Source organism: Oncorhynchus tshawytscha, linkage group LG30, assembly GCF_018296145.1.
Source record: "Oncorhynchus tshawytscha isolate Ot180627B linkage group LG30, Otsh_v2.0, whole genome shotgun sequence".
Classification (NCBI taxonomy): Eukaryota; Metazoa; Chordata; class Actinopteri; order Salmoniformes; family Salmonidae; genus Oncorhynchus; species Oncorhynchus tshawytscha.
The window spans coordinates 51,767,521-51,790,165 of NC_056458.1; the positions used below are offsets into that span (position 1 = coordinate 51,767,521).

Consider the following 22,645-nt stretch of genomic DNA (forward strand, 5'->3'; position numbering starts at 1 on the left):
CAGGCGCTGTTGATGAGCTTATTTCTACAGTAAGTTGTTTGAATAGAGCTAGGAGTGTGTGTTCATGTTTCCTAGTTTCAAACGTGTTCTCAAATGCCATTGAAATGGCAGCAGTGGTATGACAACCAGCATATTCATGAGCAATACGACTTTCCTCAGTACGACTTCCTCGACGACCCACTGTGCTGTCAGACTCAGCAGGCGCATGGGGCTGATATCGCTTGTCCAAATGTCAGTCGTGAAACTAATAGCAGTGACGCTATTACTGTGTAACTCCGGTAGGGCAACATCTGAAAAATAGCCTTTGCTGACATCTAACATGTTTCAATCAGACCGCCATAGTCCCTGTGCCCAAGAACACAAAGGCAACCTGCCTAAATAACTACCGACCTGTAGCACTCACGTCTGTAGCCATGAAGTGCTTTGAAAGGCTGGTAATGGCTCACATCAACACCATTATTCCAGAAACCCTAGACCCACTCCAATTTGCATACCGCCCAAACAGATCCTGAACAGCTAATCAAAGGGCTACCGAGACCCCTCCTATACGTTGCTGCTACTCTCTGTTTATTATCTATGCATAATCACTTTAATAACTCTACCTACAGGTACATATTACCTCAACTAACTGATGCCCCCCCACATTGACTCTATACCGGCACCCCCCTGTATATAGCCTCCACATTGACTCTGTACCGTAATACCCTGTATATATCCTCCACATTGACTCTGTACCGGTACCCCCTGTATATAGCCTCCACATTGACTCTCTACCGTAACACCCTGTATATAGCCTCCACATTGACTCTGTACCATAATACCCTGTATATAGCCTCCACATTGACTCTGTACCGTAATACCCTGTATATAGCCTCCACATTGACTCTGTACCGTAATACCCTGTATATAGTCTCCACACTAACTCTGTACCGTAATACCCTGTATATAGCCTCCACATTGACTCTGTACCGTAATACCCTGTATATAGCCTCCACATTGACTCTGTACCGTAATACCCTGCATATAGCCTCCACACTAACTCTGTACCGTAATACCCTGTATATAGCCTCCACACTAACTCTGTACCGTAATACCCTGCATATAGCCTCCACACTAACTCTGTACTGTAATACCCTGTATATAGCCTCCACACTAACTCTGTACCGTAATACCCTGCATATAGCCTCCACACTAACTCTGTACCGTAATACCCTGCATATAGCCTCCACACTAACTCTGTACCGTAACCCCCTGTATATAGCCTCCACACTAACTCTGTACCGTAACACCCTGTATATAGCCTCGCTTGTTTTTTTTACTGCTGCCGTTGAATAATTTGTTACTTTTCTACTTCTTTTTTTCTTAACTTCTTAAAGCATTATTGGGTAAGGGTTTGTAAGTAAGAATTTCACTGTATTGCCTACACCTGTTGTATTCGGGGAATGTCATATTTTTTTGTGAATGTAGGTTCATCTCTGTCAAAGAAAAGAGAGAACACTGATGTAAATCCTCTGGATTAAATTAAGTGACATTTCCCTTCTCTGGTTCAGTTTGATCCTGCTGTAATGGAGGTGATGGAGGTAATTGGTAACTTAAAGATATCAGCAGCAGGTCACGATGAGATTTGTGCCTCTTTGGTGAAATCAGTGTCTTCCTCAATGACTGAGCCTCTAACATACAGTGCCTTGCGAAAGTATTCGGCCCCCTTGAACTTTGCGACCTTTTGCCACATTTCAGGCTTCAAACATAAAGATATAAAACTGTATTTTTTTTGTGAAGAATCAACAACAAGTGGGACACAATCATGAAGTGGAACGACATTTATTGGATATTTCAAACTTTTTTAACAAACCAAAACCTGAAAAATTGGGCGTGCAAAATTATTCAGCCCCCTTAAGTTAATACTTTGTAGCGCCACCTTTTGCTGCGATTACAGCTGTAAGTCGCTTGGGGTATGTCTCTATCAGTTTTGCACATCGAGAAACTGAAATTTGTTCCCATTCCTCCTTGCAAAATAGCTCGAGCTCAGTGAGGTTGGATGGAGAGCATTTGTGAACAGCAGTTTTCAGTTCTTTCCACAGATTCTCGATTGGATTCAGGTCTGGACTTTGACTTGGCCATTCTAACACCTGGATATGTTTATTTTTGAACCATTCCATTGTAGATTTTGCTTTATGTTTTGGATCATTGTCTTGTTGGAAGACAAATCTCCGTCCCAGTCTCAGGTCTTTTGCAGACTCCATCAGGTTTTCTTCCAGAATGGTCCTGTATTTGGCTCCATCCATCTTCCCATCAATTTTAACCATCTTTCCTGTCCCTGCTGAAGAAAAGCAGGCCCAAACCATGATGCTGCCACCACCATGTTTGACAGTGGGGATGATGTGTTCAGGGTGATGAGCTGTGTTGCTTTTACGCCAAACATATCGTTTTGCATTGTTGCCATAAAGTTCAATTTTGGTTTCATCTGACCAGAGCACCTTCTTCCACATGTTTGGTGTGTCTCCCAGGTGGCTTGTGGCAAACTTTAAACAACACTTTTTATGGATATCTTTAAGAAATGGCTTTCTTCTTGCCACTCTTCCATAAAGGCCAGATTTGTGCAATATACGACTGATTGTTGTCCTATGGACAGAGTCTCCCACCTCAGCTGTAGATCTCTGCAGTTCATCCAGAGTGATCATGGGCCTCTTGGCTGCATCTCTGATTAGTCTTCTCCTTGTATGAGCTGAACGTTTAGAGGTACGGCCAGGTCTTGGTAGATTTGCAGTGGTCTGATACTCCTTCCATGTCAATATTATCGCTTGCACAGTGCTCCTTGGGATGTTTAAAGCTTGGGAAATCTTTTTGTATCCAAATCCGGCTTTAAACTTCTTCACAACAGTATCTCGGACCTGCCTGGTGTGTTCCTTGTTCTTCATGATGCTCTCTGCGCTTTTAACGGACCTCTGAGACTATCACAGTGCAGGTGCATTTATACGGAGACTTGATTACACACAGGTGGATTGTATTTATCATCATTAGTCATTTAGGTCAACATTGGATCATTCAGAGATCCTCACTGAACTTCTGGAGAGAGTTTGCTGCACTGAAAGTAAAGGGGCTGAATAATTTTGCCCAATTTTTCAGTTTTTGATTTGTTAAAAAAGTTTGAAATATCCAATAAATGTCGTTCCACTTCATGATTGTGTCCCACTTGTTGTTGATTCTTCACAAAAAAATACAGTTTTATATCTTTATGTTTGAAGCCTGAAATGTGGCAAAAGGTCGCAAAGTTCAAGGGGGCCGAATACTTTCGCAAGGCACTGTATATCTTCACCAAATATATGCATTGTTCTTAAGGACTTGAAAATTGCCAAAGTTATTCCATCTATAAATCTGGGGATCCAAGACCTTTTACATATTATTGACCAATATCTGTACAGTCATTCTTCTACAATCCTAGAGAAACGTTTGAAATCCACACTGTATTCTATAACCAATATGGTTTTGATAAAAACTACTCCACAGATGTGGCTCTTTTGCAACTTGTGGATAAAATCTTTACAGCCCCGAACAACAAAGAATACACTCTCTGTATCTTTTTAGATTTATCCAAAGCGTTTGATCATGAAATATTACCTACTAAATTGCATTACTAAGGTTCTCATGATTATACACATATCGGTGTTTATGTGAGAGAACAATGTGTTTATACAAGCGGCTGTGAAACTACCAGTGCAAAGATATCCTTTGGTGTGCATTTCGCTACACCTGCAACAACATCTGTGGTACAGGGTAAGCCACAGGGTTGGATAATTGGACCTTTGTTATTACTCATCTATATCAATAACCTGACTGCTGGGTCTTCTGCCATACTAATCTATATCAATAACCTGACTGCTGGGTCTTCTGCCATACTAATCTATATCAATAACCTGACTGCTGGGTCTTCTGCCATACTAATCTATATCAATAACCTGACTGTTGGGTCTTCTACCGCGCTTCCCATTCTCTTTGCTAATGATACCAATTTGATTTTATCATACAAGAATTTTGACTCACTAATTAATGAAGCCAATTCAGGAAAATGTTCTGAATGGTTACAGATGTCTATCTTTAAAAATTGTAAAAATCCAACTTTATTATTTTCACTAGTAAGTATAAGAAATATTACCCCCCAAAATGAGAGCCAGAGTCTCAATTGGTGTGAATGAAACGGACCAAGTCACATCGACTAGATTCCTCAGAGCTCTAATTGATGTTTTATACCAGGAAAGATCACTACATTTTTCTGTAGCAAAGTGATGAAATCTGTTATCAGAAAGATGAGTGGTTTGGTTCATCAGGCGTGCTTCCTAGCTCTATACTACAGCTTAATATACCCATATCTCATTTACTGTAATATTGTATGGGCCAGTACATACAGAGCATTTGGAAAGTATTCAAACCTTGAATTTTTCCACATTTTTGTTAAGTTACAATCTTATTCTAAAATAGATTAAACATTTTCCTCAACAATCTACACACAATAACCCATAACGACAAAGCAAAAACAGGTTTTTAGAAATGTTTAAAAATTATTATAAATTTAAAAACTGAAATACCTTATTTACAGAAGTATTCAGACCCTTTGCTATGAGACTTGTAATTGATCTCAGGTGCTTCCTGTTTCCATTGATCATCCTGGAGATGTTTCCACAACTTAATTGGAGTCAATTAATTGGACATGGTTTGGTCCCACAGTTGACAGTGCATGTCAGAGCAAAAACCAAGCCATGTCGAAGGAATTGTCTGTAGCTCTGAAACAGGATTGTGTCGAGGCACAGATATGGGGAAGGGTACCAAAAAAATGTCTGCTGCATTTTTTTTTTTTTTTGTACCTCTCAGGCCTCTATGTTAGAGTGGTCAGACGGAAGCCACTCCTCAGTTAAAGGCACATGACAGCCTGCTTGAAGTTTGCCAAAAGGCACCTAAAGACACTCAGACCAGGAGAAACAATATTGTCTTGTCCATTCCACTGCTTTTAACTCCTTCAGGGGACGAACAATTTCCCTCCTCCTCAAAATCACACAAACAAACACATCATAGGAAAGAAGTTAGATTTCTTGTCAAAAAATCACAATGACGACTTCCTCTCCAGAATCGTTTAATATTTGACAGAAAGGTATTTTTCCATCATGGTGCCTATACAGTGTTGTAACACCAAGGTAAAATCATCATCAACATATCTACTCTGTATTGCTGATGACCAAGCACTTATCCTGTAGGGCAGTAAGGTGACACCCTTGATTCAGACAATTAGAGCTGACTGAGGACCTTGATTATTACAATGTTTCGGCAGGGCTGAATTGAAACCCTGCACTTCCAGTAGTTCTCCAGGATCCTTGGTTCAATTCTATAGATCACATACACTCAAGATGGCAGCTGAGAGTCCTGTGTGGTCAGGGTGGATGGTTGGGGGAGAGAGGGACATCACTGGTAGGAGCTGGGACTGTGACCGAAGCTTTACTGGAGCTAGGGATGGAGCTGGGGTTAGGGCTGGGCCTGGGGTTAGGGCTGAGCCTGGGGTTAGGGCTGAGCCTGGGGTTAGGGCTTAGGGCCAGGGTTAGGGCTGGGCCTGGGGTTAGGGCTGAGCCTGGGGTTAGGGCTGGGCCGGGGGTTAGGGAGCTGGGCCTGGGGTTAGGGCTGGGCCTGGGGTTAGGGCTGGGCCTGGGGTTAGGGAGCTGGGCCTGGGGTTAGGGCTGAGCCTGGGGTTAGGGCTGGGCCTGGGGTTAGGGCTGGGCCTGGGGTTAGGGCCCTGGGGTTAGGGCAGGGTCTGGGGTTAGGGCTGGGCCTGGGGTTAGGGCAGGGCCTGGGGTTAGGGCAGGGCCTGGGGTTAGGGCTTATCTCTGTGTAACCATAAGAGCCACTATTGTAGGCGCTAGTGTCGCCTCTACAGGCACCATATGTAAATGTGGGCGGAACTAACATTACTGGTGCCTGGTTATCTACTAAGGTGGGGACCACTTGGTGCAGCACAGGGAGCAGCAGTGACTGTGGATTCATCATGTCTAACAGGGGACAACTCTAAAATTGGGCCTGAAGTCAGCCTGGTGAGCCCTACTCCATTCACAGCCTGGGAGATGGAGGAAGGCACCAGTGGTTCTGAGGCTGGGGTGGAGGGTGAGGCAGCTGCTAGTTTAACCTCTGTGGAGGTGGAGGAGGGGGTGGAGGGTGAGGCAGCTGGACCCAGGTCTGCAGAGAAATCTAAAACAGCAGGCTTTAAGACTGAGGCAGCCATCACTGATACCTCTGAAGCCGTCATACCCTCACTTGTCCCCGGGGCAGGAGCGGAGGCTTTACCCCCGGTTGAGGCTATAGGTAGGCCTTGATCAGCCAAGTCAGGTGTCCCCTCCAGTGCACCTGCAGCCTCAGCCTCTGCTGTGACCAGCTCAGCGTTCTTCTTCTCCATCTCAGCCATGCGGCGCTGCACCATCCCCGGCATCAGGTTGACATAGGTTCCCATCAGACGGTGGTTGGAGCGGATCAGCTTCCCGGCACAGCTGTCTGCACAGCGCTCCTAGAGGACGGGAGGATAAACACAGGCTGGGTGTTAAACACATCTCATTCTAAATACCGAGTCCTTCAGTATCACTGAAATCTAACAGTACAACTCCCACTCTTATTATCAATTTCTTTCAACCAATCATCAGTCATTTGTCAGTGCTGTACATGTTGAGTGCCCTTCTCTATATGCGTGCTGAACGTCTGTTGTTCATTTGTTTAGAGAAATAGCATTGTATTTGGTCAAACACCATTTGTTCCAACAGTTTGTTAAGAGCTGGCAGCAAGCTGATAGGTCTGCTGTTAGAACCAGTAAAGGATGCTTTACCGCTCTTGGGTAATGGAATGACTTGTGTCAGTGCAGTACATGGGGGGTTCAGGAGAGGGTGGAGGGTGAGGCAGCTGGACCCAGGTCTGCAGAGAAATCTAAAACAGCAGACTTTAAGACTGAGGCTAAGACTAAGACTCAGGCCCTCCAGGCCCGAGGACAAAGACTTCCCTCCAGGCCCGAGGACAAAGACTTCCCTCCAGGCCCGAGGACAAAGACTTCCCTCCAGGCCCGAGGACAAAGACTTCCCTCCAGGCCTGAGGACAAAGACTTCCCTCCAGGCCTGAGGACAAATACTTATCATACCTACTGTGAAGCATGGGGGTGGAAACATCATGCTTTGGGTCTGTTTTTCTGCAAAGGGACCAGGACGACTGATCCATGTAAAGGAAAGAATGAATGGGGCCATGTATTGTGAGATTTTGAGTGAAAACCTCTTTCCATCAGCAAGGGCATTGAAGATGAAACCTGGCTAGGTCTTTCAGCATGACAATGATCCCAATCACACCGCCCGGGCAACGAAGGAGTGGCTTCGTAAGAAGCATTTCAAGGTCCTGGAGTGGCCTAGCCAGTCTCCAGATCTCAACCCCATAGAAAATCTTTGGAGGGAGTGGAAAGTCCGTGTTTCCCAGCAACAGCCCCGAAACATCACTGCTCTAGAGGAGATCTGCATGGAGGAATGGGCCAAAATACCAGTAACAGTGTGTGAAAACCTTGTGAAGACTTACAGAAAACGTTTGACCTCTGTCATTGCCAACAAAGGGTATATAACAAAGTATTGAGATAAACTTTTGTTATTGACCAAATACTTATTTTCCACCATAATTTGCAAATAAATTCATAAAAAATCCTACAATGTGATTTTCTGGAATTTTTTTTCTCATTTTGTCTGTCATAGTCTCTCGTCTTTTTAAGTGGGAGAACTTGCACAATTGGTGGCTGACTAAATACTTGTTTTGCCCCACTGTATATAAAGTGCATTTGGAACGTATTCAGACCCCCTTCACTTTATCCACATTTTGTTACGTTACAGCCTTATTCTAAAATTGATTTTTTTTCTCCTCATAAATCTACACACAATACCATCACAATACCCCACAATGACATCACAATACCCCACAATGACATCACAATACCCCACAATGACATCACAATACCCCACAATGACATCACAATACCCCACAATGACATCACAATACCCCATAATGACAACGCAAAGAGGTTTTTAGAAATGTTTGCAAATGCTTTAAAAAATAAAAAACAGAAACACCTTATTTATTATTTACATAAGGATTCAGACCCTTTGCTATGAGACACGAAATTGAGCTCCGGTGCATCCTGTTTCCATTGATCATCCTTAACTCTGGGATATGTGGGACGGTAAGTGTCCCACCTGGCCAACATCCAGTGAAAATGCAGAAATTAAAATAAATTACTCTAAAAATTAAACTTTCATGAAATCACACATGCAATACACCAAATTAAAGCTCTACTTGTTGTTAAGAGTGCATCCTGTTTCCAATGTTCATCCTTGAGATGTTTCTACAACTTGAATGGAGTCCTCCTGTGGTAAATTCAATTGATTGGACATGATTTGGAAAGACACACACCTGTCTATATAAGGTCCCACAGTTGACAGTGCATGTCAGAGCAAAAACCAAGCCATGAGGTCGAAGGAATTGTCCGTAGAGCTCCGAGACAGAATTGTGACGAGGCACAGATCTGGGGAAGGGTACCAAAAAACTGTCTGCAGCATTGAAGGTCCACAAGAACACAGTGGTCTCCATCACTCCTAAATAGAAGAAGTTTGGAACCACCAATACTCTTCCTAGATCTGGCTGCCCAGCCAAACTGAGCAATCGTGGGAGGAGAGCCTTGGTCAGGGAGATGATCAAGAACCCGATAGTCACTCTGACAGAGCTCCAGAGCTCCTCTTTGGGAGAACCTTCCAGAAGGACAACCATCTCTGCAGCACTCAACCAATCTGGCATTTTTGGTAGAGTGGCCAGACGGAAGCCACTCAGTAAAAGGCACATGGAGATTGCCAATAGGCACCTAAATGAGTCTCAGATCCTGAGAAACAATATTCTCTGGTCTGATGAAACCTTGGCTTGAATGCCAAGTGTCTTGTCTGGAGGAAACCTGGCAACATCCCTATGGTGAAGCATGGTGGTGGCAGCATCATGCTGCGAGGGATGTTTTTCAGCAGCAGGGACTGGGAGACTAGTCAGGATCAAGGGAAAGATGAGCAGAGCAAAGTACTGAGAGATCCTTGATGAAAATCTGCTCCAGAGCGCTCAGGACCTCAGACTGGGGGCGAAGGTTCACCTTCCAACAGGACAATGATCTTAAACACAGCCAAGACAACGCAGGAGTGGCTTCGGGACAAGTCTCTGAATGTCCAGACTTGAACCCAATCAAACATCTCTGGAAAGACCTGAAAATAGCTGTTCCGCGACGCTCCCCAGCCAACCTGACAGAGCTTGAGAGGATCTGCAGAGAAGAATGGGAGAAACTCCCCAAATACAGGTGTGCCAAACCTGTAGCATCTAGTAGACTCCAGGCTGTAATCTCTGTCAAAAGGTACTTCAATAAAGTACTGAGTAAAAGGTCTGAATACTTATTTAAATGTGATATTTCAGTTTTTTATTTTTAATACATTTGCACACATTTCTAAACCTGTTTTTCCTTTGTCATTATGGGGTATTGTGTGTAGATTGCAAAGAGAAAATCTAGTTTAGAATAAGGCTGTAATGTAACAAAATGTGGAAAATGTCAAGGGGTCTGAATACTTTCCGAATGCTGTGTGTGTGTGTGTGTGTGTGTACTGTGTGTGTTTCTCTCTCTGTGTGTGTGTGTGTGTGTGTGTGTGTGTGTGTGTGTGTGTGTGTGTGTGTGTGTGTGTGTGTGTGTGTGTGTGTGTGTGTGTGTGTGTGTGTGTATTCATTCAACAGGCTACATCGGTCAATACAAAAACTTTGAATGAGGAAACGATTTTGCCCTCTCACCTAAAAACAACCATCACTACACCACTGGGTAAAGACAGAGCCAGGTCCCTGAGGAGTTGATCTACCGAGCCCCATCTCTCACCCACAGCCATGTAACGAGCCAGGCCTCACCTCGTCCATGGTGAGACTTCTGTAGTTGAAGTTACTGGTGCATCTCTGGAAACAGATCTCTGTCATACGGTTGTAGACCATCAGAAAGTCCCGTAGCTAAAAACAACCAAACATAGTGATCAACACACACACAAAAAAAAGCCTCGTCTTGGGAGTCATCACATGGCTACATCTATAACATGTACGTTGATGAAAAAACATGGTCACATTGAGATGAACTTACGTTTCGTATTTGTGCTTCGGGCTCCATGGTGTAACGTCCAAATCGGCTAGTTAGCTTCACTAGCTTTGCAATGCGTTAGCGTTGAAATATCTTGCCAGCCTCTACGTTTATATTGAACTGAAAAAGACGTCTCAACACGATGTGCAATTCATGTATGAATACGTCAAAACGTATAATAGTTACAATGAAGAGAACATACAACCCGAAAATAATCACGTTGATATGACAGAAAAGAGTATTTTGACATTCAGGTTAGTGCTATTCGGTATCCCTAGGACGTACCTTCTTCTTCTGTGGTGTTATGCCGGTCCGCAAACAAACGTTAAAGGTGCATGCCGCCACCTACTGTATGGGTAATGAACGGAGGGGGAAAAAATCCATTGCGGGAAAGGGAAAAAACAAATACAATACAAAAATAAAATACATCCTTAAACCCATCCCACTCCTTCAGTCATAGTCCAGATCACATCCCTATACAGACTCAGGGGCCTGTGATGAAGGAGTCCCCAATAAACGTTCAGCCACACCCACAATGCCTCTTTTCTCCTATTTCCTCTCTGCTCTGTGCAGTTTATAACCAATGCTATAAACAATACAAAGTCCACCTTTTTTTAACATGTCAGGATCCTGTTGGCGAGGAACATTTACTGATGTCTCTAATCCAACTACCATGGTTTGTTCAACGTTACTCCCTTCTTCCACTCTTCTCACCGCTGTCAGATAGGAGACAAGCTGGACAGCCCTTATTCTCAACGCCTCTGGATAGGAGAGGTCAGCCAGAGTCAGCCAGCCTGTCAGTCAGTCAGTCAACCAGCCAGTCAACCAGCTACTCAGTCAACCAGCCACTCAGTCAACCAGCCAGCCAGTCAACCAGCCACTCAGTCAACCAGCCAAGCCAGTCAACCAGCCAGCCAGTCAACCAGCCACTCAACCAGCCAGCCAGTCAACCAGCCACTCAGTCAACCAGCCAGCCAGTCTACCAGCCACTCAGTCAAAGACCAAGTCCATATTATGTCAAGAACAGCTGAAATACGCAAAGAGAAACGACAGTCCATCATTACTTTAAGACATGAAGGTCAGTCAATACGGAACCTTAGAAAGTTTCTTCAAGTCACAAAAACCATCAAGTCACAAAAAACCATCAAGTCACAAAAACCATCAAGTCACAAAAACCATCAAGTCACAAAAAACCATCAAGTCACAAAAAACCATCAAGTCACAAAAAACCATCAAGTCACAAAAACCACCAAGTCACAAAAACCATCAAGTCACAAAAAAACCATCAAGCGCTATGATGAAACTGGCTCTGATGAAGACCACCACAGGAAAGGAGGACCCAGAGTTACCTCTGCTGAAGAGGATAAGTTCATTAGAGTTACTAGCCTCAGAAAATGCAGCCCAAATAAATGCTTCACAGAGTTCAAGCAACAGACACATCTCAACATCAACTGTTCAAAGGAGACAGTGTGAATCAGGCATTCATGGTTCGAATTGCTGCAAAGAAACCACTACTATTAAAAAAAAACATGTTACCTTTATTTAACTAGGCAAGTCAGGTAAGAACAAATTCTTATTTACAATTACAGACTACACCGGCCAAACCCGGACGATGCTGGGCCAATTATACACCTCCTTATGGGACTCCCTATCACGGCCGGGTGTGATTCTGTCTGGATTCGTCCCAGGGTCTGTAGTGACGCCTCTCGCTCTAAGATGACTTAGAACGCTGCGCCACTCGGGAGCCCTAAAGGACACCAATAATGAGAAGAGACTTGCTTGGGCCAAGAAACACGAGCAATGGACATTAGACCGGTGGGAATCTGTCCTTTGGTCTGATGAGTCCAAATGATAGATTTTTGGTTCCAACAGTAGTGTCTTCGTGAGACGCAGTGTAGCTGAACAGATTATCTCTGCATGTGGTTCCCACTGTGAAGCATGGAGGAGGTGGTGTGGAGGTGCTTTGATGGTGACACTGATTTATTTAGAATTCAAGGCACACTTAACCAGCATGGCTACCACAGTATTCTGCAGCGATTCACCATCCCATCTGGTTTGGGATTAGTGGGACAATAATTTGTTTTTCAACAGGACAATGACCCAACACCTCCAGGCTGTGTAAAGGCTATTTGACCAAGAAGTAGAGTGATGGAGTGCTGCATCAGATGACCTCAACCCAATTGAGATGGTTTGGGATGAGTTGGACCGCAGACTGAAGTAAAAGCAATCAACAAGTGTTCAGCATATTTGGGAACTCCTTCAAGACTGTTGGAAAAGTATTCCATGTGACTACCTCATGAAGCTGGTTGAGAGAATGCCAAGTGTGCAAAGCTGTCATCAAGGCAAAGGGTGTCTACTTCGAAGAATCTAAAATATATTTTTATTTGTTTAACACTTTTTTGGTTACTACAGGATTCCATAGGTGTCATTTCATAGTCTTCACTATTATTCTACAATGTCCAATAGGTGTGTCCATACTTAACCGGGACTGTAAATGTTTTTGCTGTCATTATGGGGTGTTGTGTAGACTGAGGGAGGGAACAAAAAGAACTTCATCCATTTTAGAACAAGGCTGTAACAAAATGTGGAGAAAGGGGTCTGAATACTTTGTGAAGGTACTAACTTCAGTTTTTTAGAAGGAAAAGCTTGGGTCACCCAGAAATACATATCCAGGTTTAGCTTTAATGAACCCCCAAAACGATAATTTAAGAACTCCTTGATCGTGCTTTGCAGTATTCTCCAAGGCCATGAGCTAGCCAGGGTGTCTGTATAAAAACACCCAACTTCCACCTCATCTGAACATTAAAGACAACGGTCTGTTAGCCATCTATGGTTCTCATCCATATAAAACGATGTTCCATCTAATGCAGGCGAGCCCATTCAGCCCGCTGGACTCCAGGCCACGAGTGTGGAACTAGATGCCCATAATGGATCTAACCAGTAAATGGCGGCGCCTTTCTGGCCTGCGAATTGCTTTTCAACAAATTGCCTACCCCTGATGTACAGAGGTTGGGAAATGGCTGAATAAATGCCATCTTGGTCATACTCACTAAGCACCCAACAGAACTGAAAATGGACACCCAGAAAAGGTTGGTTTGAAAACCTTGCTAATGCATCAATACAGCCGATGTCTACATTCAATAACTCCCCTACGTTCCGTTGGAAGAATAGAAGCTTTCAATATGTTCCATGATTGGTAGATTTGACCATGCTTTTGTTAGAGATTAAATTCTGAATTGACCAACAATTATCAGGGACTGTGCCAATAGTTCTAATAAGGACCAGTGAGACAGTTACCCCTAACAAGGTTTTAACCATTAAGTCAGAGATCTAACACCAGTGAAATGTAACTACATGGTGTTCAGGGTAACTGCATGGTGTTCAGGGTAACTGCATGGTGTTCAGGGTAACTGCATGGTGTTCAGGGTAACTGCATGGTGTTCAGGGTAACTGCATGGTGTTCAGGGTAACTGCATGGTGTTCAGCTCAATTGAACATTCATTTGAAACAGCCTGTAGGGAATGGGGAGCCATAACCAAAGTAGCTCGTCAATAGTATTCAAATGGGATTGTGCAAGAGATCATGTAACAGGGTATGATTAAAGTTGGGAGGGGGTTGTGCCACTCAAAAGCTCAGGGGTGCATGCTACATTTATATAATTTGCTGAAGGGAGAATCTGATTTCACCTACCGTAGTAGGGGCACGAGTCAAATGACCTTTGTTACTGGCCCAACTCTTAAACTAAGTTAACCAAGATAAGTAGACATGCACCAACTATCTTTACTTGCCAGATAAGTGGCTTGAGATCAAGGTTTAGTTACAGAAGTCAATACCTCCTGACAATGTGCTACATTTGGTATGAAATAGCACCATGTGTGCTGCCTGCAATATCACCCCCCCCAGATGGGTCTGATACCACCCTAGTAAACAATGAAACATTACAGTGGAGTTGTGAAACTTGTCAGCTGGCCCAAAAGTGCAAAAAATATATTTATTAATATTCCAAAATCATGGTGTATTAACACTGGACATCCTGTAGGATTATTAAAACCGGAAGGTCTTCTGCACATCCTGGGTCTTGAAAGCAAAGGTTGTGTCAGTGGCTTCTGTGGCGTCAGTCTGCAGACCCTCAGGCTCCTCCTGGAACAATGCAAGATGTTAGACTCACCTGATCAATTTGATTTTAAACTACAAACTTGTAAAAAAAATTGTTCTAGGGCTCTGTCTGAAGTGTAAAAGCAGTCAACTCAATGAATTCTCAAGCAAAAGCTAATTGGAGGAAGAGTAGCATTGCACCGGGGGGGGGGCCATGAGGGATCAAGGACTTGCTGTCTGAAAGGTGTTGAAGCAGTCGACTACTTCCAGGTGATATTTACTGACATCAGTGAAGAACTTCTCTATGAGTGCCTGGGCAGTACGGTACACGGTGTCATTCTCATGGTTCTGCAGCATCTCAATCTTATCCAGGCCTCCCAACTCCTCAACCAGTAGACACAGCTTATCAGTCTCACCCATCTTCTCTGCTGCCTGGAACAAGAGGGGATGAGAGAACATAATGAGGTTTTACAAGGTAGCTCCTCAAACAGACTGCTTCTCCGCTGCCTGGGAGAGAAAGCGAGTCACCCCCTAAGCTGCCTGGGAGAGAAAGCGAGTCACCCCCTAAGCTGCCTGGGAGAGAAAGCGAGTCACCCCCTAAACTGCCTGGGAGAGAAAGCGAGTCACCCCTAAACTGCCTGGGAGAGAAAGCGAGTCACCCCTAAACTGCCTGGGAGAGAAAGCGAGTCACCCCTAAACTGCCTGGGAGAGAAAGCACCCCTAAACTGCCTGGGAGAGAAAGCGAGTCACCCCTAAACTGCCTGGGAAACTGCCTGGGAGAGAAAGCTCACCCCTAAACTGCCTGGGAGAGAAAGCGAGTCACCCCTAAACTGCCTGGGAGAGAAAGCGAGTCACCCCTAAACTGCCTGGGAGAGAAAGCGAGTCACCCCCTAAACTGCCTGGGAGAGAAAGCGAGTCACCCCCTAAACTGCCTGGGAGAGAAAGCGAGTCACCCCCTAAACTTTAAGTAGCAGCAATCACTAGGTATCTCACCATGAAGAGGTTGTTGATGGCGTCCAATATGACGAGGATGGTCTTAGAGTCTTTGACAGTCAGTAGGTTGAGGATGGCCTCCAGGCCTCCTGATTGGACCAGTTGGATAACTTGCTCCACAGTGCCCCCGCTGGTGAAGTTAGTTATGGCCCACACCGCCTCCCGCTGAGTCTTAAAGTCCCCCTGGGAAAACACCAGATATAGGGATTAGACTGGGGTGGTTAGTCGTGACCCACACTGCATCAGTCACTGAGATACTGGGTAAGTGTATATGCCCTTTACAGTAAAGTCCATCAAATTGCCACCTGTGAGCGCATCTAATGTGGAGCGAGTGGTGTTTAACTACCATTACATAGCAGTATGCTCCTGTACAAGTTCAACACTGAGTAGATCTACAGCTAGCCAGCTTCACATTCCAGGGTTCATCAGTACCGCGACCCAGCCAGCTTCACATTCCAGGGTTCATCAGTACCGCGACCCAGCCAGCTTCACATTCCAGGGTTCATCAGGGTTCACAGTACCGCGACCCAGCCAGCTTCACATTCCAGGGTTAATCAGTACCGCGACCTAGCCAGCTTCACATTCCAGGGTTCATCAGTACCGCGACCCAGCCAGCTTCACATTCCAGGGTTCATCAGGGTTCACAGTACGCGACCTAGCCAGCTTCACATTCCAGGGTTCATCAGTACCGCGACCCAGCCAGCTTCACATTCCAGGGTTCATCAGTACCGCGACCCAGCCAGCTTCACATTCCAGGGTTCATCAGTACCGCGACCCAGCCAGCTTCACATTCCAGGGTTCATCAGTACCGCGACCCAGCCAGCTTCACATTCCAGGGTTCATCAGTACCGCGACCCAGCCAGCTTCACATTCCAGGGTTCATCAGTACCGCGACCTAGCCAGCTTCACATTCCAGGGTTCATCAGTACCGCGACCTAGCCAGCTTCACATTCCAGGGTTCATCAGTACTACGATGTGGCTATTGCCTCTCGCAGGTTGTAACTACACGTCCCACAAGGCTAGTCGAATGCTGAAACATCAAAACTAAAGTGAGGCTTTTAGAAGTTAGTCTATTACAGATTGTTAATGCTGACTTGAGCTTATGAATGGACAAACCTCCACTCCTGTCGATACATTTTATTATGTCTTACAAGTGTTACTGTGCATGAGGCTTTAAAACATTGTATTTGAACTTTTCACAAAAACAACAATTACATATTTTTAGTCATCAAATGAAAGCGATGATAAGTCTTTGAAGGGGAGGGAATCCGATTTGGTCGTCAACTAATTACTCAGACACTTCATTCAGGGTAAGTGGAGTTGTTGTGAAGGATTCGTTGCCAGACATGTACCTGGCTAAAAGGTCAGCAGCATTTGTATGACCGTTTATCCCGTGTTGAACTCAGCCAGCTAACTTCTGTGAACTTAAACCTGCTTCGTAGGACACCTCTGGTCTATAAGTGCAGGCGGTAGACTAGTGGTTCCCAAACCTCTCCTCCAGGACCCCCAGCCAGCCATTCCAGAACTAGCCCATCTGATACAACTTGTCAACTAATCATCAAGTCCTTGATTAAGGTTTAGTTCAGGGCTACAAATACATTGTAACATCTGGGGGTTCCAAAGGAGACGGTGAGTCGCTGCTGTATCAGTTGGCTAGTGTGCAGGTGTAGTGAGGTGTCACCAACGTTGCGTAGCAGGTCAATAAGCGGGGGCAGCAGGCCGCAGGTGAGCAGTTGTTGTATCTGTTGAGCGGGACCAGCAGCGATGTTAGATACAGCCCAGGTTGCCTCCTTCTGAACACTGGGTTTGCTGTGTCTCATTAAACTAGGCAGGACAGACAGCACCCCGGCGTCGATGGCCACCTGACAGGAATACAATTATTAAAGTCAAAGTTCAAATCAAGCTTACAGGTAGTTTAGTATCCTCACCACCGGATCAAAATAATGTATCTGAATGAACTACAAGACAAATGGACAAAGCTTCATAATCATAGTGTAGTAGCCAGTTAAATGTAATTACGTTCTCATCAAGGGAATATTCCTTAACCGCTAAAGCTTACAGGCAACCATAAAACCACTGGCTAAGTGCTGTGAAATGTGTTTACTGGGTCAGCCAGAGTACAGCACCCTGGAACAGGTTTGTGTCAAGTGCCTTGGTCAAGGTCACAGACAAAACCTGTTCCAAGAGCTGAGGAGATGAACAGCAACTACAGGTCAAACACTAACTGCTAAAGTGTATCAGTCCATAGTTAGTCACCTGAGTCTGGATGTCTGAGCCACTCACTATGTTCCCTATGGAGCGCAGAGCTGGGGTCTGGAGAGGGAGAGAGAAGCTGGAGTTAGTTTAGAACACCACAGGCCTTCAGATGTGGTGTTTAGAGTGGCCACAGCGAGCCCTGGGTCAGTCCCTCTGACAGTAAAGGAGCACTAGTCTTTTAAAGACAACCAGAACTTTATTTACCACCACAGTGAGCGCCTCAAAGCTCATGAGGGACACCAGACGGGGGACAATACCGGTCTGGACCACAATATCGATACGGTCGTTGGCACCATCAGTCAGGTAGGAGACGGCCCAGCATGCATCACTCAAGATATCCTGATCACTCAGGTGGAGGAGCTGAATCAGAGAAGGCAGCACCTGGGGGAGGAAGTGTACACTTCTAGATGAGGAAGTAGAGAACCGAGTGCAACAGTGTGTGTTTGTGGAGGTTACCTGTTGGACAGCAGATAGGGGAGGGAAGGGGTTCTTGTTCCTACAGAGGTTAGACAGGGTCCATGTCAAGTTACGAAGGTACCCCACCTGGAGAGGAGAGGAATTGTAACCAGTTCAGGAAACTGAAAATGGGGGGGCAATATTCTATAATTTAGGGTAGGAACAGAATGAATAAGTCAGTAATGTAACAGAACGTGGAATAAGTCAGGGGTCTGACTATCAATACACTAATTCCGCAGGCCTAATTCAGCGCTGGGCATCTTATGACATGCATTAAAGCCTCCTCCACCCTCACCTGCATCTTGCGCCCTACTCGTCTGGCCAAAGCATGAACAGTCTTTTTATTTTACTAGGCAAGTCAGTTAATAAATTCTTATTTTCAATGACAGTAAATAGCTTGCCCACTCCATAGAAAAGCTGCATGAGCCACACTAATTGTGAAATCTTAAAGTTTGAGTCAGAAGAGGTTAAGAATTGTATTTTACGGGTCAGAACAGAAGGAAAACAATTTGTTAAGGAACAGAATGTAAAATTGGTTCAAACATGGCAGGTGACAAAGGTGCCAAACCATAACATTAAGGACCCTACAGGTGGACGCTAAGGGCCCTACAGGTGGACGCTAAGGGCCCTACAGGTGGACGCTACGGGCCCTACAGGTGGACGCTACGGGCCCTACAGGTGGACGGGAACTTACAGGTGTGTCTGGGGTGATTCTAGACAGCAGAGCAGGGATCACGTTACATTCTATCAGAGTATCTCGATACGCCGGTCCATCACCTGAAAACAGGAAACGGTCTTAACATGTAGGCTTTTGTTCAAGCACAGTGGACATCATGTTTCCTGGGCTCGGTGTTACCTGCTATGTTGCCCAGGGCCCAGACAGCCTGCTCACTGATGTGCAACATGGGGGATGCCAGCAGAGATATGAAAGCTGGGACTGCACCATGCTCTACCACCTGTAGAGGGAGACATTACACCAGTCAACTACAGCCAGGCCAAGCAAAGGCTACATCACATGGGTCAAATACAACAGGTGTAGTAAATGTTTACTTACAAGTCCTAAACAATGCAGTTTAAAAGGCTGGCACCACTTGTGCCATCTAGAGGTTTGAGCAGTGCAACAGTTTGGAAAGAGATATACACACACTGAAAACAAAATGTGACAGAGTTAATTTATAAGGAAATCAATTGGAACGGTAGTATTCAATTCTATGGGTTTCACATGATTGGGCAGTGGTCCAGCCAATCAGAGTGTTTCCCACCCCCCACAAAAGCACTTTAGCTAGATACTCAGTTTCATCTGTCAGGGTGGCTGTCTCAGACCCCCCCCCGGTGAAGCAGTCCTGGGCTGCCACGTTTACATGTAGTCTGCCATTGCGAAGCCGGTTGGACATACTGCCAAATTCTCTAAAATGATATTGAGCGGCTTATGGTAGAGAAATTAATCTTCAGTTCTCTGGCAACAGCTCTGGTTGACATTCCTGCAGTCAGCATGCCAATTGCACTCACCTCAACTTGAGACATGTGGCATTGTGTTGTGACAAATGGCACATTTTACAGTGGCCTTTTATTGTCCCCAGCACAAGGTGCACCGGTGTAATGATCATGCTGATTAAACATCCACCTGACAGGTGTAGCATATCTTGCCAAAGGAGAAATGCTCAGTAACAGATGTTAACAACTGTGTGCACAAAATGAGAAATAAGCTTGGAAGACTTCTAGGATCTTTTATTTCAGCTCATGAAACATGGGACCAATACTTTACATGTTGCGTTTATATATATTTTTTCAGTCTAGCACGCTTTCACCACCGAGAGGGACTCACCAGGTTAGCCGAGCCCCAGCTAGCCGAGTGACTCCACAGTGTACCTGAAGCAATGGTGAAAGCCCAGGGCTGTGTGCACGCACCTGTTGAGTGTGCCAGGAGGTCCCCGAGGCGATGTTGGTTAGAGCCCAGGCGGCTTCAAACTGCAGACTGGGGTCATCATCCCTTCCTAGGAACTCAACAAATCTGGATAGCAGCCCTGCCTCCACAATCTCCTTTAGAGGGGGGTTACACTCACGGGACAGCAGCTTCCTACAGGGGGGGAGATGAGTTACCCCTCGTCCCTGCAGGTCTCGTCAACCTAGTCCTGTAATTAATGTATTCAGTGGTGCAACCGACTAGGTACCCCTCTTCCCCACGGCCATTGACTGTTTCTAATACATCAATGTTAACGGTGCAGTGTTCTCTTGCCAGTGGACATGTTTATGACCTTACCCCATCATTTGACTGACTAAATCGAGATGCACAGCAAAGACTTATCAAAACAGTTGAGAAATGAGACCGCTGCCAAAGTGTCAACCAGAAGAGGTCATGCAGGTCAGTTGGTAAGTGCTGCTGGTAACACCAAAGTCAGGGTCAATTACCTAAGGAACCAACCCAATGCTGGACCTTACCTGGCAGCCTGACATCCTCTGGTCTGTCTCTCCTTGCAGTCACTGTTCACATCACCAACAACCTCCTCGATGGTAATCGCAGTCACCTGGAGACAAAGCATGACAACCATACTATTCTACAGAAATAGCCCTGCAGAGGTAGAGTCATTTCCTTTTAAATAGTAATTCAGGGGCAATTTCAAGTCAGTAAACTGACATTCAACTAAAATAATCCCCACTCTGACATGTGGTTTAGGAATTTGACGTTACTTCCTGAATTGATCAATCTTGACCAGATCTGCTTCCCAAATGGCATCCTAGTCTCCACTGGTGGACTTTTAACCAGGGTCCATAGAGGCTAAAGGTGTAAACCATGTACAGAAGGGTGTTATTTGGGATGCTGTTTTACCTTTGATAAGCCAACATTCTGGAGGTGCCAAAACAACTTATAAACTGGGTGGGTCGAGCCCTGAAAGATGATTGGCTGAAAGCCATGGTATATCAGACCATATAAAATGGGCATGACAACATGTATTTTTACTGGTTTAATTATGTTGGTACCCAGATTAATACAAAGGCACCTCAGAGGTTGGTGGTATATATGGCCAATATATCACAGCTAATGGCTGTGTCCAGGCACTCCTCGTAACATCCCCTAGCCATGGTTTGATTGTAGGCCACAAATGACAGTTAACTAGTGATTACTTTAAGGTACAGTTTGCCACCAAGCCATGAATTATATTCCTCAGACGTGTCAGCTCGTGCACACACACACCATTCAAGTCATAAGTCAATTTTAACATTTCACACAATGCCCAAAAACGTTCAAATCCTCTAATACCAATCCCGTCACTTGAAAGGGTTTGGTACTCCACTTGTTGATAAAACGTTAAATGTGGAGACAATACGGATAGCCGGGGTCACACTTTGTCCATAGACTTCACCGCCTAGGTAAAATGAATAGTCATTGTAATTTGGGAGAACAATCCCTATACTGTAACAACTCATCAAATATGTACCTCGTGGTTGTCGGTGTTCAACTCCGGTGACTGGTCCGCATCCTCCGGTAGAGTGGTAATGTTCCTCCTCTTGAGGAAGTTTTCGTTCTTCGCGGCTTTACGCAGCTCTACGCACTCCGCGATCCGCCGCTCACGGAGCTTCTACAGACAAAAAGACATCGATCAGGCCACAATCAGGCTTCTTTTTCCTCTCTTTTTTTAACTCGTCAAATTCTCGGAAAATCGTTCCGATTGAAGGTTATACGTGCTGTCATCCTGTACGGGAGTTGGAGGGGGGAAACGATCCAAAACCGAAATGTGGAAAAAAGAACAAAAACAAAAAGGGAAGGACCTTCAACTAGGCAGTTTGGAGAATCAAAGTCTAGGCTACGGAGCTGACTTACCGACGGCTCTTTTCCCTTGTTCTTGAACTTGCTCAGACGGTCATCAGTGGCACTCGTGGTGGGCATGTTGACCGTTGGGTTAGTTTAGACGAACAACGTTCTCTCTTTGAGGCACAACAGCCGAATGCCTCCTGTAGGGTTGTCAGGAGTTTAAATACATCTTCAGAAGGATGACAGGTGCATCTCCATACTGGTGATTTAAAGTGACGCTCCTCCTAATTCTTTCCCCGGTCAATCCAATGGTGCGCTTGATTGAGCTCGCCAGTGGCACCGGTGGGCAAAGATCCCGCTTGAAAACCAATGGAATGCCCCTTTAGTGCACAACCCGGTCCATATCAAACACATACATTGTGTGAAACGGTGTCTATTTCTTATATTTACAAACTCAATACTCTGTTTTAAGTATTTCATAAACCTACTCAATATTACTAGTCAAACGCAGTGTTAAAGGTCCAGTACAGTCAAAATGCTGTTTTTTTCTGTGTTTTGCATCATATTGTACAACAGTTGATGAAACTAATGCTGTAAAAGTGTGACAAATTTTGATCTGTGTTCTGATACAGTGCCTTCAGAAAGTATTCACACCCCTTTTTCCACATGTTATAGCTTGAATTAAACAATTAGATGTTGTGTCACTGATCTACACACAAAGTTATTATTTAAAAAAAAATGTATACATAAAAAACGTAACACTGAAATGTCTTGAGTCAATAAGTATTCAAACCCTTTGTTATGGCCTAAATACGTTCAGGAGGACAAACGTGCTCAACAAATTGAATGTGTGGGGTGCAGATTCAACTACAAAGACCAAGGAGGTTTTTCAATGCCTCACCAAG

General features: G+C 44.9%; 2 protein-coding genes across 3 annotated transcripts; both read right to left on the reverse strand.

The window, feature by feature from the left end:
• Positions 1-5,872: 5,872 nt before the first annotated feature.
• Positions 5,873-10,504, reverse strand: timm10b (translocase of inner mitochondrial membrane 10 homolog B (yeast)). The gene is made up of 3 exons (XM_024441846.2): positions 10,193-10,504; positions 9,970-10,065; positions 5,873-6,538 (listed from the first exon to the last, which is right to left on the reverse strand). The coding sequence occupies exons 1-3, from the start codon at positions 10,217-10,219 to the stop codon at positions 5,963-5,965; spliced, it is 699 nt and encodes a 232-aa protein (XP_024297614.1). The 5' UTR covers positions 10,220-10,504; the 3' UTR covers positions 5,873-5,962.
• Positions 10,505-14,166: 3,662 nt separating this feature from the next.
• kpna7 (karyopherin alpha 7 (importin alpha 8)) lies at positions 14,167-21,962 on the reverse strand. 2 transcript variants are annotated; one of them, XM_042309558.1, is made up of 13 exons: positions 21,810-21,962; positions 21,427-21,567; positions 20,429-20,514; positions 19,898-20,066; positions 18,846-18,945; positions 18,684-18,766; positions 17,990-18,076; positions 17,738-17,914; positions 17,534-17,590; positions 16,963-17,139; positions 15,278-15,460; positions 14,570-14,716; positions 14,167-14,329 (listed from the first exon to the last, which is right to left on the reverse strand). In XM_042309558.1, the coding sequence occupies exons 1-13, from the start codon at positions 21,873-21,875 to the stop codon at positions 14,234-14,236; spliced, it is 1,569 nt and encodes a 522-aa protein (XP_042165492.1). In that variant the 5' UTR covers positions 21,876-21,962; the 3' UTR covers positions 14,167-14,233. The 2 variants fall into 2 exon arrangements, with proteins under 2 accessions (XP_042165492.1, XP_042165493.1); XM_042309559.1 differs by having other exon boundaries at positions 14,566-14,716.
• Between the last annotated feature and the right edge of the window lie 683 nt (positions 21,963-22,645).

What these genes read in the sequence shown, in the direction of transcription:
- kpna7 (XM_042309558.1), bottom strand. Translation starts at nt 21,875, where the DNA reads ATGCCCACCACGAGTGCCACTGATGACCGTCTGAGCAAGTTCAAGAAC. An exon ending in GGCCCTGGGCAACATAGCAG is followed by an intron (nt 18,767 to 18,845) that starts GTAACACCGAGC and finishes TCCTGTTTTCAG; the next exon opens with GTGATGGACCGGCGTATCGA. An exon ending in GCTCAGACATCCAGACTCAG is followed by an intron (nt 17,140 to 17,533) that starts GTGACTAACTAT and finishes TATTCCTGTCAG; the next exon opens with GTGGCCATCGACGCCGGGGT.
- timm10b (XM_024441846.2), bottom strand. Translation starts at nt 10,219, where the DNA reads ATGGAGCCCGAAGCACAAATACGAAAC. An exon ending in CCGAAGCACAAATACGAAAC is followed by an intron (nt 10,066 to 10,192) that starts GTAAGTTCATCT and finishes GGTTGTTTTTAG; the next exon opens with CTACGGGACTTTCTGATGGT. An exon ending in GAAGTCTCACCATGGACGAG is followed by an intron (nt 6,539 to 9,969) that starts GTGAGGCCTGGC and finishes CCCGTCCTCTAG; the next exon opens with GAGCGCTGTGCAGACAGCTG.